At 31.0% G+C, this 17,896-nt stretch overlaps 2 protein-coding genes across 3 annotated transcripts in view; both read right to left on the reverse strand.

The window, feature by feature from the left end:
- Positions 1-2,061: 2,061 nt before the first annotated feature.
- MS3_00004009 (uncharacterized protein) lies at positions 2,062-4,596 on the reverse strand (the record flags this gene model as incomplete). The annotated part of the gene is made up of 1 exon (XM_012940295.3): positions 2,062-4,596. Exon 1 carries the CDS (start codon positions 4,348-4,350, stop codon positions 2,062-2,064), a length of 2,289 nt encoding a protein of 762 aa, XP_012795749.1. The 5' UTR covers positions 4,351-4,596.
- Positions 4,597-8,032: 3,436 nt separating this feature from the next.
- ARMH1_1 (Armadillo-like helical domain containing protein 1) overlaps positions 8,033-17,896 on the reverse strand; it is a 37,743-nt gene continuing 27,879 nt past the window's right edge. For both annotated transcript variants that reach the window (XM_051211891.1, XM_051211892.1), the window contains 2 exons: positions 17,388-17,469; positions 8,033-9,937 (listed from right to left, as the gene is read on the reverse strand). In XM_051211891.1, the coding sequence (XP_051072009.1) occupies positions 9,927-9,937; positions 17,388-17,469 (93 nt within the window). In that variant the 3' untranslated portion in view covers positions 8,033-9,926. The remainder of the gene's footprint in view (positions 9,938-17,387; positions 17,470-17,896) is intronic.

A 17,896-nucleotide genomic window follows, 5' to 3' on the forward strand; every position in this document is an offset into this window, starting at 1 on the left:
AAATTATTTGTCGATGCCTATTACACGGTGGCATAATATACTATTGGACTACAGTAAAGTTAACCTGTTAATTCTTTTCACTAAATATTGAAATTGAATAACAAGATAAAAACTTAAACACAATTCGAACAGAGAAACTGGGAAGATTATAACAGCCAAGCACAATAGATCCATAAGACTTTTGTAATTTAAGGTATAGTAATATATTTTTTGAAAACAAAAAGAATGTTAAAGGAAAACTATAGACACATACACATGTTAGATAACGATTATTCATTACTACTGACATTAATACGCATTCACTTCATTTGCTATAAAGTCTTCCTTCTAATTTACTATATTTTAACAATAAATATAATTCCTCATTGTATGTATATATAGTTTGTTAATAAAAAGAATTTAGTTCATCTAAAACACATCAATATAATAATATTGCAATTGTTTGATGCTTTTACAGTTAATTTCATTGACAAATTCTAATACATTGGAGAAACAGAGAAAAAGGTCCGAGAAAAATGTCCTATATATATATATATATATATATATATATATATATATATATATATATATATATATATATATATATATATATATATATAATGAATGAATCTACAAATACTACACACATACACATAAAATATCCATATTATAATAAGGAAACTGGTATCTATCAATGTTTTCTCAAAGAAAAGAATAACAGTGTATAATAATTTTCAAAATTATCATTCAGTATAAAGATGTATCTATTTAATTTTTGTCCATCATCTCATGTGTCTTTTTTTTTCTCTTTTAATTGTATCGTACAATAATAATTTAGAAATTTATACGATAATCAAACTGCTTATTATTAACGTCTAAAAATTTGTAATTATTAATAATTTCAAAGAAGTTACAACTAATTTTGATTTTTCTGTTATATGCATATATATTCGTAGAGAGGTAGGGTATTATTACCATAATAAGTAGCATTAACAATATTAGGGGGAAGTTGTTTGGTTATTTTCAATTAACTAGCTACAATTAAACAATTCTATTGTTATTTAATTATAATAAATAATAAAACAATAAATGATCGAAAAGAAGTCAACGAACCATACAAAAAACCATCAGTACAATGTAACGTGGAAAAATAGTAATAATAAACACATTTTACAAACGAGTACAAAGTATACACAAATGAAAGAAAAACGAAACGAAGATTGAATAGAGAAAAAAAACGGAAAAATTTACTCTTGGTTTCTTCCAACTAATCAAATGCTATTATAATGAGAGAGAAAAAAAAATCCACTAATTTGCGACCATATACTAATAGAAAAGCCTTACTCATAGACTTATGACATTATGATAATTAGATTTCATTAATTTACAGTAAAATTATACACAAGTCCCAGATTACAAGTGAACGGAGCGAAAATCTATTAACTGATGATATAGTCATACATTATATTTGACAAAAAGGAAAATCAAACAACACAATACAAACATGGTAAATAATACAGCAGAAAATGTAATACAAATTGATCATTTCATACCAATAAAAAGGAATGACTACAATTTATCATGAATGAATGTGTAATCTGTTCAAGTTTTACATTACTACAAAATCAAAATCAAACTGATCAGAGAAATAGAAAAAAAAACAGAGAGAAAAAAATGATAGCAGGATGTTCGAGTGAAAAAAGGATACAACAATGGAACAAAATGTTAACTGAGTGAAATTAATCTGAAGTTTACTTCAACTACAATTTAAAATAACAGATCTTGAATGAGCTAAGTTCTGAAAAAAATATTTTTTTTAAAAAAAAAAACAGTGAGTGCTACTGAAATATCTATTATAACAATGTTACATTTATGAACAGGTGAAGTGAGATTTAAAAAATAAAATAGCGTCAATTAAGCCGTTTCATTACGTCTAAAGTAACTGTAACAATGAAAGCAGCTAAACTGGAAAAATTCAATTAATGCATAGTTCATTGGTACAGGTAGACTGAAAAAGCTTTACTACAACTCCAACGTTGTGTTGTAACAGACAAGGTAGTCTGAAATTAAACAGACAAACTACTATGCTCTAGACGATGCCCCATCATGATTTCCCAAATGCGGACGTCCATCTACACAATCATCAACATCTTCAACATCATGGCCATCACTATCCTCCGGAGCAAGCTCGTCTAACGCTTCTAAGAAGCGTAGAGAATCAGCAAAACCAAGACCTAGTTCAGATCGTAAACAGTGAGTGAAGTACTCGGGAGCCCAAATGCGTAAACCAGCTAACTGGGACAATAAAACACCATCTATGCCACCAGCTATTTGAGAAGGTACATGGCCCAATCCGCGAAATTTCAACCATGAAGCAACCTTGCAGGTTGACCAATTACGAACTGAAGGACGAATAGCATGACGCCAGGCATTAGTCGCCAAAGGTCGGGATGTAATATTCGATTGCACAGGAATCATGTTTTGATTGCAAATCTTCTGTAATCCTATCTGATTACTTAGATGAATTGGATCTTCACGTTTAATGCCTGGAGACGGACCCAGAGAACCCCGACTACTAACTGCGGGGCTTGCATTGACGTGATTCAACGTTACATCTGAATTGGGTATCCCGGGGAATCCAGTATCGCCTGAAGTTGTTAAGTGTTTTTTGGCATCAATGGATAACTGATGTTGTGCTGCAACTAAGGCAGCAGCCTCCGCACGCTTCTTTGCCTCTCCATAAAATTCTTTTACCTGGCTAATTAAAGCATCATAGCTTGCTTCTGGATCCCGTTTACCATTGAAATCAATAGGATGTTGAGAAATGAGACGATTCAGCCAGCCAGTCAACTTAAATTTTGGTTGTAGTATAACAGGAATAATAGGTTTTGAGTATACGTTTGTATAAAAACTAGAAAAATGTTCCACTTCCCATCGACAACCAGGACTTAAGCGAAATGAATCACTTAAAAATGCGATCATAACTGAGGCTTGTTCAATAGATTCAACCCACTGAGCATGATTTGTAGCATTAGCCGCACACATAGTAAGTCCAGTTGCTGAAGCATCTACTGATGGTATTACTTCGGGACCAAATGGAATACTGTTAAGCATAATCCCAGCATCTCTTAAACGATCAGCCACTCGGTTAACAGCAATACGGTTAGACGGTGAGAAACATAATAATACAGGACCACACTCTGTAGGTTCATTTTTAGAATTTTTCGAAATACAAGTATTCAATTGCCAATTAATAGATTCGATTGCACGTGAAAGAGATTTATAAGTTTGTAAAGCAACTGCATGATTTGCCATAGTGTCACTTAACCAACTTGTTAATTGTATCTGTAAAACTCCTGTGCAAATGGATGAATCAAAAACTGTATTCCATAAGATACGAACTGCTTCTTCTGCTTCTCTAACAGAAACAGGACTAGAATTAGGAAGTAATGCAGTTTCAATTAATTCTTTCAGTAAACTTAGACATGTCATACTATGCTCTGTGCTTTGATTATTATTTGTACCAGCAATCAAATTCACATTAACAGGTGATGACAATAAATTCGCCTTGACGGGATCAAGAACAGATAAAGCGGCAACAGAGGATAACAATTCAAGCACTTGGAATCCATGACATCTTCGTTTCTCAGAAACACGAGCTGATGTGACATAGCCAAATAAAATTCTTAACAAATCAATACCACCATTTGATATGTCAGTAATTAAATGAATTTCTGACTCAGTAATAATGTGCGCTAAACAAAGTGTGGAAACACAGCGTAGAAATTCTTCTTCACGTTGAGCTAAATGTAATAGAGCTTGTCGAACTGATTCAGATGCAAAATAATGTGTATTACCTGGAACACGAGCTATATTATGTATGATAGATAAACTAGCTTTAATTAAATAATATACATTTTTACTACTTAAATTCTCTAAATATGGTTGATGTCCAATATTTAAATTAAGTAGATTTGGTAGACCAGCAATTGCTAAAGCAGTGGCAAATTCCGGCCAAATATCAGAAAAATTCCATGTTGTATTATAGAAATAAAATGAAGAGAACCAAATATCATCATTCTTGAACACACCCATATTATTCAATTTTTTCATCATTTTCGACGCAAAGGCAGGATAATCACAATTAGTTAAATACTGAGCTAATTCCAAACGATACGTATGACAATCAAAATATGATCGACTTAGTTGTTTACCAGTTTCATACATTGAACGTAGATCTGTCATATCATCTAAACTACGAAATACTTCCATAATTTGATCGATAAAGTTTTTTGCTTCATCTAAATTGAAACCTTTACGACATTGTGGAATTTCTATAGGACGTTTAGAAATCGGCTCTGGATGATCCATTCTTTTGTTTTGATGAATTTATACGTATAAATATAATTACATACAATAGAAGTACACAGAAAATATTATTCAGTTGTGCACATTGACAAACAATCAGATGAAAATTGAAACGAGCGTAAATTCAATGAATAATTTGAATACTTGCTAAAAGATTGGAACTACAAATTTTCACGAATCCACCCTTGAATATTTTCGACGCTTTAATGTCTTAAAATTACTGATTAGCTGTATTGAAAGTTTTCAAGCTAAAAAAAAAGAGAAAAAAGAATCAAGTATATATTTTGCACAATACAGATAGTCTGCATGCATAAAGCATTGATATCTTAAAATTGAACAATTTAATATTAACTGGAAAAAGAATACTGGACTAACGGAAATGAACTCCGGGAGACTGCGGACAGACCTACAGAAATGTCCAGAAAAACATCGTACCATCATGATAGGAAACCTAAATGCAAAAGTTGGGTTGAACGACATTGGGTATGAATGTATTACAAAGACTGAGAGGGAGAAACGAGGATCGTGCTAAACTAGATTATAGCCAAAGGAGGCAGCAGCTTAACCCACAAACGCATACACAAAACCCTATAGCTTTCACCAAAATACAATACGGGAAAGCAAAATGATCAAACGTGGGACAAAAAATATTTTGAGGGTCCATGAAAAATGTAAGAACAAACAGAGGAGCTGATATAAATTCCGATTATCGCCTGGTGATGATCAAGTTAGAACTGAAGTGAAGAAGCATTGGACAAGCAACGCTACAGGAGGTAAATATAGACTTCTTTGAAGATGTAAGCTTATGATAGCTTCTAGAAATAATTTCCAAGTCTTATAGAACCTACAAGAAGAAGAGGAAACCACTATGGAGAACAATCAGTAACTGATTGGAGAAACAATAACTTCAACATGCCAGGTTAGAATACTTTGAAGAACTCTTCAATACATTAGCGCTACCGAATATGGAAGTAGAACACACACATCTTCCTATAAATTATACCCCACTAACAATAGTAGTCAGCAATGCGATCAAACAAATCAAAAGTAGCAAGAGAGCACTAACGGACTGATGTCAGAATTTTCAACAACGCTAAACCAGTATTATTGTACGATGCTTAAACATAAAGAACCATTACGAAAATAATTTATAAACCAGCTGTCCTTACGAGATACTCCAGATTTACCGGCCATAGATTGTCAGCAGAGAGAAAACCATTTGTCAGTTGATGAGGGAATTAGCAAAAGACGCTGCAGGTCGATAGGACTTATTTTGCGGGAATCATTAAATTGCATTACAAGGTAATTCCTAAATTTGAATCGTCAAGGCAAAAGAGGGAGGCTAATGAACACATTGAGCCTGGATTGGAGATAGATATGTGATTACATGTTCCAGCAGTAGTTACAGACTTAGGTACTTAGATTAACAGAAATCGCACGTGTTTCGAACAACAATATGACATCAAAGATAGTTTATAACAATAAGTAGCATATTAAAACAATTAAGTGTAGTAGTAGTAGTAGTGTGAAGTAAAAGTAAGTCACTGTATTAGGATTCAGAATAATGCAACTATATATATGTAGACGAATTTAGAATTCACTATGACCTAAAAATTGCTTCTCGATGAGTATCGTATATCAGTTCTTATTATAGAAAGATCTGTGCGTCTTCATCCTTCCAACAATAATTCTTCTCAATAAATATTATCAGGTGAATGAACAGATAGATTTCGCTTGTTTTTACTTTCCAAGCAGAACAATAAAAGCCCCAATAATAAATTGCGTATTAAAAAAATTCAAACTCAACTTATTAAAAGTAAAAACTTATATCCCTAAAAGATTAATTCTGCTTTGTTAAAACAACAGCATTTATCGTTTATAGATAAACTAACACTGGAAACAGGTAAATTGAGCTTAGGAACGAAGAAATAACGAGTGGAAATTGAAACGATGTGTGCTGTTTATGAAGACAGAAAAACCCGTATTTAGAAAACTATAAACCAGTTTAGCCAAACATAATACATAATTATAAATCTACTCGGATAGATCGCATTCACTTCATTGAAATATACATTAGAAATTTCATACCTTCCCATTATTATATATAAAAATTGCATAAAATTGAAAAAGGAGAAAAATAGCCCCATTTTGTTTTACGTATCAAACAGATTTGGGGAAGCGGAAACACAAATTCATCCATACACCGATTACTACACGCAACTACAAATAATCGGTTACTTACTCCAAAAGTATGTTCAGTACAAGAACCCATGCACATGACTACAGATCATTTTCGTTAGAGACGAAATTGAGATATTTCATACGGTTCCTAGATTGATAGTTAGTGTGCTTTACTGAACGATTTCAAAATCACCTCCAAACTTAGATTGTATCACTGATATCAATAGCATGATTTAAGTTCCATCTTTATGACTATTGATTATTTATTCAGACTGAATCCGTCCAAACTATTTGTCGTATAATATTCCACCGTTACAACAATTAGATTACTTGTTATAGACGATTGATAGACACATAGATTTTTATACCTTATTTATTTGAATACATAAATGTTGATACAAAGTGACACCGAATACATATGAGCCACACAAGTCCCTTGACTTGTGTGTGAGCTGTGATACTAAGCGGATGCAAATGCCCAGATAGTCTCGAACCTTATTCATTATCACTGGTGTAAAAAAGATTCTACACTGATGTATAATGAAATTAAGCGAACAAGACTATTATTATTAATTTGTACCAACTAGTAGCCCGACTAAATCTCTGAATAATGCTCAAAAATAAGGTTATTCGAAACGATGTATCATAGTGTTTGCCTATATCAAACAGTACGAAAAATAGTTATCAATACTATACTACTAAGAAAGACTAAAGAAATACACACAAAGAAGGAACAAACAATAAACTTCGAGTTATGGATAGAATAATAGTGAATAAATAAACTAGGCACCGAAATTCTGACAGCAATCAAACAATTATTTAAGACGATATAACAATGAACAGAAGACAGGTCAATATCACTAAAAAACGATCCTTCCTTCACAAAGAATGCATCCACAAGACTGGAAGAAGCCATTCATAAGTGAAGTTAATTATAGGCAGTGGAAATTTCCAACTTAAGTTATCCTGTAAATCAATAAACCCTTAGAAACTGACACAAATTTAAAAATTTCTCGAATGGATATTCATTAATGAAACGAATAGATAAGATTTTAAATTTATAATTATATATATATGTGTACCAAAAGAAAGCAATATTTCATCCAGAAATAACCATCATTCTTTTCTATCCATAATTGATTAGAAGCAGAAGATAAACATTAATAAAAATAACAACAAATAGACAACAAGATATCGGTGAAGAGAACAAACAAACAAAAGAGAAAAGAACAAACTCATTCATAGTTAGTAAATATGTTAAACAGAGAATTCAATAGTTAGTCAGTTAGTTAGCAAGTTTCGTTAAAGCACATTATATTTGAAAATGGATATGACACAGACTAATTACTTTTTCTTTTACTTTAATAAAGAACTGAGAGAAGAAAAGATAAAACTCACCAAGGAGAGAGAAGAAAAGGAAATTACTAAGTTAATTGCCTTTGGTACTGTTAAGAGTATATATATATATATATATATATATATATATATATATATATATATATGAGCGCAAGTCAAGAGAACTAGAGGGAAAGAGAGGATAACAAATTTTGAAAAAAAGAATGATTGAAGAAAACGAAACCAGAGTTTAAAATGCCACCGTAGCAGTGAAATAAATCAAATAACTATTTACTCACATTTCAATGATTTCAACAACGATAATAAAAGTATCAGATCATTCAACCTAGAACAGATAGCTAACTATCGATTGTAAATATATAACCATGAATTAGATTCACAATACTAGTGGATAAAACAGAATCAACACTTTAACTACAATAAAAGGTAATGAGAAAAGGACTCCCTCAGTCTGTTGGTAAATAACCCAAACCGATAGTGTATAAACAATTTTGAATGCAAACGCTAGTACACGTACTGATTTCGATGAGACCATTATCAATTTATCTTTAAACTACTCAGCAGTTTCATAACTAAATTTAAGTACTAATATTGATATTTATACAGTAAACAGTATTAATTCCATCATGAAATATGTGATTCAAATGAGAATTGGTGAGATTAAATTTTCTTTCGGTTAGAACATCTCAATTGTAAATTAGAAAAGAATACAAGAAACAAAATTTAATGAATGAAATGAACTTATAGGGTCGAACTTTGTTCTGAACTTACTACGCTCACTTTTAATGTCATGAATAAGTTTACCTATTGATATTTATATAAAGATATGAACCGCAACTTCCCTAAGCCAAACATAAAAACAAACTAGATTGCAACATATCTCTAAGAATTATGTTTTAATTCATTTTCTATGAAACCATAAATCTTTGTTTTCAATACATATGCCAGGTACACTACATCAATTACTTTGATTTAAACAGACAAGCTGAAGTTATTAACGGGCAAAACAACCGCTTAAAGCATAAAACAAAATACTTTATACATGGTTAGTCATCAAGTTGTGAATTGAATCATTTCGTATAAATAAAACACAAATATTATGCTTTCTACACTAAGATTGACAAAAACAATTTTGATATACCTATGTTATGAGAAATATAGAAATGATCTCATGTTTCATATATATATTCACGCAGTTTCACTATACAGGGTGAAGTGATTCAAAGAGTACACTAAAAATAAATAACGATCATTTTGACTAACTATTAGGTAAAACATCACTATATGTGCCTCTACATTATTGATATATTCAGACACCCTAAAATACACTTGATGTCGTTCCACTCTTGACAAGAAGTTGATCCAACTGCACCACGTTATGTTGACGAAATCATCTCGCTTATATCAAGTGAAGAAAGTTATACAGTGAGAAAATGTCATGTTAAATTGTAAAACTATAATGTTTTTATAGTCTTAAACACCATATCTTATAAGTGTAATTTACAATAGTTCACATATTAAAACAGAGATATATACCATAATATTGATTATGACAAAATGACATTTAAACTTGATTGAAGCAATCCGTGTACATACATGCGAACATGGAAACTAAATTACAAATATATACACACATAAAATAGAGTAATGTAAGCAAACAGAAAAATGGCCAAATCAACAATATATAAATACAAACAAAGTGAAAAAATAGAAAACGATTTTTTTTTACTACAGTCAATTTATTGACAAACAAATGTATATATGTACATGTATATTATGACAACAATAATATCCACTGGTGTTTTTTGTACAGATATGTCTAAACAAGGAAATAAAAAATCGGATTGTAATTAACACACATGTTGAAAATATAAATAAATAAATGATTCTATCCATTTTGATGATAATTCGATATGGACTGCAGAACCTTCCAGAGATAGAGATGAATGACGAGAGATAGAGTAATTGTAAATCCATTTGATTTTATATAATTGAAAAATTCTTTGATTCATCATATAATAATAATTGATTATTTGATAAATTCATAATCCCTCTTTACATAAAAATAAAAACAACGAAACAAACAAATTATAAATGAATAATTATTATATTACAAACATACATTTAACTAAACAGTAAATTAAGTAGTTGACCATAGACAACAAATGAGCAAAGTATGAATAGAAATTAACCAGTTATAATAGTCGAAATAATGCATTTATGAATGATAATAAGAATCTAAATGTAGAGAATATGATTTTCGACCAAAATAACATATCCATTGTGAATAATTAAAGAGACAAAGAAACAGAAAAACCGAACACTTCAATGTTTATGCCTATATATATACCATACAAAATAAAACAAGCTGTAAAAAACAACATATTAATAGCGAGATTATGATCGAATTCAATGATCCCCAATAAAGTCAAACAGACGGGATAAACCTTGTGCATTTCATAAAGATTCAGTGAATAATTTTTTAACCTACATTTGAATCTATCACCAATCCATGATATAATTTGATGTACATTGAAATGATTTTTCCCTTCCTCTTCAGCTTATGATAATATGAAAATCATGTTAACTTCAACTATCTCAACAGTGATTGGAATAAAAGAAATAAATATCTCAGTAAGTGCAAGATAATTTGCCAAATACCACTGAATTACACTTATTACAAGGATAGTTGGAAATGTAAAATGTAGACAATAATGAATTAAGTAATGCAACAACCGAGAAAAAAGAGAACAACGCAAAAATAAAGAAATGTAAAGTGGGAACTTTTCATTCATTTTACTGAATGAAAAAAAAGAGAAGATTCATCAAAAATCCCTTTATCAAACTTTGTCTTTAGTGAGGGCAAAGAAAGAAAAAAGGAACACCAGATAAACAGTACTTATATGTACAAGGATACGTTGAAAGAGTTTCAGATTAATTCACTGTCGATAATAATCCAATAATAACGTACATTTGACTCAGATTACTCGTTCGATGAACGTTACAACCAAAAAGGTCATCTGGTTTCTCGACATAGCTCAGTTTACAACAGTACGCAAAAAAAGGTTACACTCGAACATTACATTTACAAATTTATTTAACACTTTTCACATACACAAATACTGACGAGATTAAATCAATACATAAATTATTTCAATCTTTCATTGTCCACAAAAACAAATGATCCAATTACTGTCATACAGTATATTTAAACTATGTACATTAGATTGGAAAAATATTTTTTCTCAAGAATAATAATTGTTAGAGTGTTATAACGACTATAGTTATCAATAAACACTGATCTTGTATGCCTACACTAATGTAAGCTAACTTTCAATCAATTTATTATATATCATATGAGATCAGGCAACAACTACATACATATTAATTAGGAGAACAAAGAGACCAGGTTAGTGAAGAGAGCGTAACGAGAATACATCAAGCATATATATGTATGTGTAAACTAGTTATACACGGTATTTTCTAAATAGATTAATAAGTTCTACACACTTACACGAACGACGCAATTGTACATGTAACCAAATGCATACAGGTCATTTGATTTGATGTGATGAAGAATACATAAAGGTCATATTATGTATATAATCTGATTAAAATGTGCATTTAACGAAAAAGAATAGGTTAATCTTCACAACCAAAAACGTATTGATTAACGGACCAAAACGCCACAATAAAAGATTATCATTTGATAATATATATATATGGGTAAAAAAAAAGGCGAAAGGGTTGACGAAAAAGCAATTGTGTATTAATTCTAAAATGTGTACTGATATAATTAAGTGACAATACAAAACATAGCTTCATATAAAACTGATAGATATAACAACAACGTTCACAATAATTCATTTGTATTGGTTGAGTCCCGGAATGAACACCAACTATAGAATATAGGTACACGCAGATGACGAATACCAAACAGGACGAGACGCGCGTCCTGAATTTAACTACTAGCCATCATCCATCTCTGCTTAAAATATTCGAAATACTTATAACAATAAGTCATAACAAATTGTTCGACAAACCGTATAGATTTTTCTAACTGAAACCTGATAAATTTTTAACAAATAACAGTAATCGATTATTTGCGGTTAACAGAAAGAAAACTATTCATGTGGAACAATTTAGAAATTTCAAAGTTTATGATAGAATCATTGCTTCTGAATTCATTAAATATGACAATTTACAAAATGATTTGAACGAAGTATCTACACAAATGTCAATGACATACCGAATCAGATGAATTTGAATCCGAAAGTCAGAAAAATTAATCTTTACTTTACAACTGATAGGAAAATGAGTACTTTTTAAAATTCAGATTCCATGAGGTAATTAAATCATAATGTAAGTTAGTAAATCATCATCACTAGTTGTCAGAAAAATGTGGAATATAGTTAGTCTTCTTAACAGAAACGAAGAAGAAGAGGACAAACAAAGGCATATCATGACAACCGAATGTTTAAAGTATTTTTTTAATATGACTTGAAAATTAAGAAATGATAATATTTCTTTTGAAAAACAAAACTGAATGACCAACCTAGTTGTCTTCGACTAAGAAGATATCATTTAGAGAAAACAATCATGGATATAAACTAACACTATGTTAAAAATTATGATTTTACAAGTGATAACTTTGCATTCAATGAATATTGATGCAACTTAGGAGTAAAATGTATTATATCACCAGTTATAGGAACATTATCTACACACATTAAATACACTTTAGAAAATAGTACTCTTCTATCCATATCAATCATTATGATAGCTGGTCGGCTTGAGGTGATGCTTGAAACAAATCTTGAAAAAACAAACGAATCGAAAAGTTTGAAAATATATTCAAAAGATACAGAAGACATACAATTGACTAAATCAGGATAGTGGTGTGTGCTACTGATGTCGACATATAAAAGTACTGTAAATCAAAAGTCAAAAGTGGAATGCCTGGTGAATGAAGGTTGAGAAAATCGAAGAGGATGATCGGTGTGGAAATGAAAGAACAATGTAGTCTGAGACAAATGATGGATATTTTACAAATAAAGTATATACTCTATGGTTTTCAGATTCTACCAAGATATTCTGTAATGTTGCATTAAAATGCATTTGGTTGTCTCCACTGATGTTCTTGTTCACTACAAAATAAGTTCTGTGAAAAAATGCTATGATATTTATAGAAATGACTAGTTTTTTTTTAATATGCATGAGGCAAAATCTAAGAAGTTTATGCTAAACTGCTAATGATTAATAAATATTGCATCGTTCTTATTTTAAATTTCTAGTTTAGTAATTTACTGTTCTACGGCACAACAACATATATTCATTAAGGCTTTTTCTATTATGACCTGTATATTATTCTGAATTTCCTAATAAAAAATTCACATAATGAATTCGTCATTAAATCAGCCTTTCAAAGTCTTATCTGACTGAAATTTGAAGGCACAGTATACTATAAATAATTTTTTTAATTCTATCAAGTTGTTTATCCCAATAATGTAAACAATTAATTGGAATATCACAAGTGTACCCGACATAATTACATCACCATTATAATAATAAGCAATTAAGAATAAACAGTTAAACTTCTATAATGTGATGCATATCTATGCACATACTTTACGTTTATCTACTATCTATCTGGTATATATTGGAATTTTGATATAATCTTAATTTCTTGTTAATCTTCATCATCATTATCATTTATCTACGACTTCATAAAAAAAACTTAGGAAACCTGGAGAAAAATTCAGTGAAATAAAAGAGGATAGACAATAACAAAATAAAGATTTACTACTTCCACAAGGAAAAAAAATAAGAATGACGAGTAATATAATTTACAAGGTAAAAATATAATTTTTGTTACCCTCTCTCTTTAAATATATATCAATTTTCCAATGGTAGAAAGAGTTATTCAAATATTAACCAATGAACGTTAAAATAGGAGGAAAAATACACAACAAAACACACGTTCACCACCACCACCACCAATAACATAATCATCATCAGCAATAACGACAACAACAGGAAGAAGAACAATAAAAGTATATCGTCCACATTACTGGTCGATCGATCGACCAGTTAGTTTAGCCCAGAAGAAAATATAAATCGATAATACTTCTAGTTCTCGTTAGTTAGTTAGTTTAAGTTAATGTCTAGTTGACCAAAACATTGAAAAATCAGAATTAGAATAATTTGGCAGAAAAACTTATTTTTCCTTTGTAAAATCTGTATACGTGACTACTTATAGCATGTCACACGTGGAGGTAGGAAACAGTAAAGATTAATATTAAAGCCGAAAAAACAACAGATTGAGTGTCTCTCTGTGTATATATGTATGAACACAATAGTCGACTATTTTAAACGAGTGCTAAAAGGATATAGCTGAGGAATGAAGTTTAGATAGAGTGACAAATTTTATAAAATGTTAAAAGTTTGATTTAAACACTTAATTTAACCTTAGTTGTTACCTGGATTAGCATAATGCTTATATTTGACCCTAGATATTTAAGTAGATCAACAAACAAACAAAATAGGTTAGTTAATTTAATCAAAAATAAAATAATGATATTCTAGGTATTTATATCGAAAATTTATAAGGAATTAACAGTAATTCTTCTTATCTTATGAACTAACCAGTAAGTTGTAAACAACTTAGAATTTGGCATAAATGTCCATCAATCTAAAGTGTCAAAACATATCAGGCACTTTAAAAAGAAAAGAAAAAGAAAGTAACCAAATGAATAGGAAAGTAATCGAAATAATAGTAATATAACAGTCATAGTGAGGAAGACTAAAAAGGTAAAGAGCATAATAAGAATGTAAAATTAAAAACCAAAACATAAAAAGATCATCTGTACTACTGTGAGCAATTTTAAAATGTCATCTAAGGTGCTTAACCTATGTGATTAAGTGACTGAAGGATTGTCGTTTATATACAAAAGCTTCAGTCATGTTAGTATAACACTAACCATATAACAAGGATGAAAATATAGTTCACAAAATTACTACATTAGATACAACTTCTATAATCAACAAAAGGCAAAACGGATCATAACAAACGTCTATTGGCATGTGAAAAATCGTTCATATATTTGATTTGTCAGACTAAAACAGTCTAGGTTTTAAAAAACCGAGTGATATATGTGCAATTAACACCCTTCTCCTCCTTAGTCATATTAGTGAAAAGCAAACACATTAATACAGTTGAAAAACTGTGTGGTACAACAACTATTTCACCAAAACTTCCATAAAATATAACATGATCCCTAGAAAAAAAACACCTACCATAATGTAACAAGCTAGATTTACCAAAAAACACCGTTATGAATAAACCTTTTGCTCGTTATGAAAGGACGTTTGGGGATAAATAAACGCACGGACAAAATGAGTTGATCGATCGATGAAATGCGACGATACGATGTGACCGAGTCATGGTTGCTCACATGACCGATTTGATAGCGTGAGCCCTCAAATGAACTGATATCAGAAAACAAGACAGCTATTGAGTGGAATAGGTTTTTCCATCTGTCAAAATAACACATATTTAGAATACTGAACACAGGAATAAACGTGTCTAGACGTCGTTTAATAATGCAAGAACTATAGGTAATTCACTCTTTAATCCAATTAATGTCCAAATATTACATTTTATTTTTGCTCCATCATATTATTATCACAATATCATTACAAAATATCAAAAGTATGGATCGATGTGGACATAATGGTTAGTGTACCGAGATTCCAACAAGTAGATTGGTTCGAACTCTACTTCCTTTTGAACAGATTGACAGTATCCACTAGAAATTGCACTCAGAAAGTGTGCAACTAAAATCTGAGTACGTAGATCTATACTTGGCACATGAGTTACGTAATTAAAAGTTTGAAAATTATGAAAATATACAAAGACACTATATAAACGTATAATATACAGTAGTGAAGAAAGTGTCAGGTAAAAAAGTAGTATTAGCAGTCAGTGGTGAAATTAAAATGAAAACGCTTCTTTAATAACGAGTAAGCTAACTTGCTCAATAATCAGAATAGATGAGAAAAAGTTAAATACGCAACATAAATCAACAATTATTCAAAGCAGCTGCTGTTTCATCATGTACAACATACGAAAAAAGTATATGAACAACTAGAACAATTCCCCACTAAACTAACATAGAAAAAGGGTATTTACGGAAAAAGCAACAACTTATATGTGTTTTGGATTAAAACAAAACAAAGACGAAGCAAATATTATTCTTCATGCATCAATCTATAAAAAAATAGTGGAGAATAATAACGACGAAAATCCCCTAAGATAAAATAAGATACGTAGCGAGATAAGCTGTGCAAATCTGAGTAAATCTTATTTATCTTAATTTGTGTTTCTCTTCTCCTCCCGCCATAGCTTAGTGTCCACTCAATCGTACTCCTATTTATTGTAAAGCTTAAATCTATTGAATACAATGACGTAACGAAATTGTGGCGAAGTACTCAACTGATGAATTTGTAAAAAGAAAACTTGGGTTTTTGATTTCAAAAACAAATACAGACTAGTTGACATGATTAGCAAAGAACTAAAGGAGTTTTAAACCGTTCGATCTTCGGTCAATAAGCATTAGGTTCGAAATCTAATGCGCATACTTGGGTGTCGATATCCAATGTTGTCAAGTATCATTATCCCTCATAAACTTAGAGTATGACTCATACTCAAGCATCTGGTTTATGAGTGAATTCAACTTTCGGTTCAGTTATAGTAACTAGTAACTAGTAAAAATTCAGTTATTCGACGTTGGTAATGATTCCTTAACCTAGTATACGCGACTACTACTTAAAGTTAAATTATCTGTTTAAGGCTCGAATCTGTAACAAAGTTGATACTGAAATCAACTGCATAAATGATTAAACCACAATAACCAGCCCGTTTTATCTCTATTGGTAGAATAACATAGATTAATTAGAAAGTCGAAAACAAAAATAACCCCACGGGACTACACAGCGTACACAGATGGGTGTTTTCCTAATATCAGGCCAAAAAGCTTGTCATTCGACAAAAAGATGCATCAGTTCTGCTTTAATGAAATAACCCCACCGATTCTAAAACGCCATCGAGGATTGTTCAGAGAATCCAATTAGGGCTATTCAACTGACCATTTACTGAATATTTCTACAGTAATATAGGTCCTAGACTTTAACGACCACGATGATTGGGTGAGTGACTAGTAGTGGATCCAGGACGCGCATGTCGTCGTATTCAGGAATTATCAGCTGGATTTACCTATATGCCAATGTTATTAGCTTACCATGGGACAATGGAATATTAACGGAAATAATAAACTTAGTATAAAGTTATTTTTATAAAACCAGCATAGAGCTTGCTTAATAACACCAAAAGATGCATTGACCACTCTAATCACTCAATCATAACACATACTAAATGATGACAGACAATAAGTTGACATTATATAATAAATAGGATTATTGGTGAAAACAAGTAAACCACCCACCTCCTGTATAATTCACTTTATTCGAAACTAAAATATCTGCTTGTAATGGAGTCATTTGTAGATAGTGTGAATCAGGACTTTTCTAGAATAGTATAAAACAAAAAAACATATTTAGTGGCAATATCACAGTTATAAATTGCAATTAACCAGAAAATTGACGCCCTGGCACGGCTCGAAATGCTCCTACGTGGCAATGTGTATATAACTACTGCTATGGAAGTCCTACCCATTTCCTTCTCGTGGAGAGGGTGATGTTTACGAAATTGAGAGGACGAAAAGCGAATGTCCAGAAACTAAACCCAGTTGGTCGGTACGGAGGATCTATCTAAGTTAGAAAATCCTGATCACAAAGCAACAGGGCATGTGGGTTCCAGGATTTCGAGGGAACAAATAGTGTAATCATGGTCACCGTCTACTATGAAATCGCAAATCAAAACATTGCTCCACCGCCTTGTGGTATATACTTCTAAGTCAAAGGCTCGGGGAGTGGTCTCCTGAGAAAATCAACT

This window comes from Schistosoma haematobium, chromosome ZW, assembly GCF_000699445.3.
Source record: "Schistosoma haematobium chromosome ZW, whole genome shotgun sequence".
NCBI lineage: Eukaryota > Metazoa > Platyhelminthes > Trematoda > Strigeidida > Schistosomatidae > Schistosoma > Schistosoma haematobium.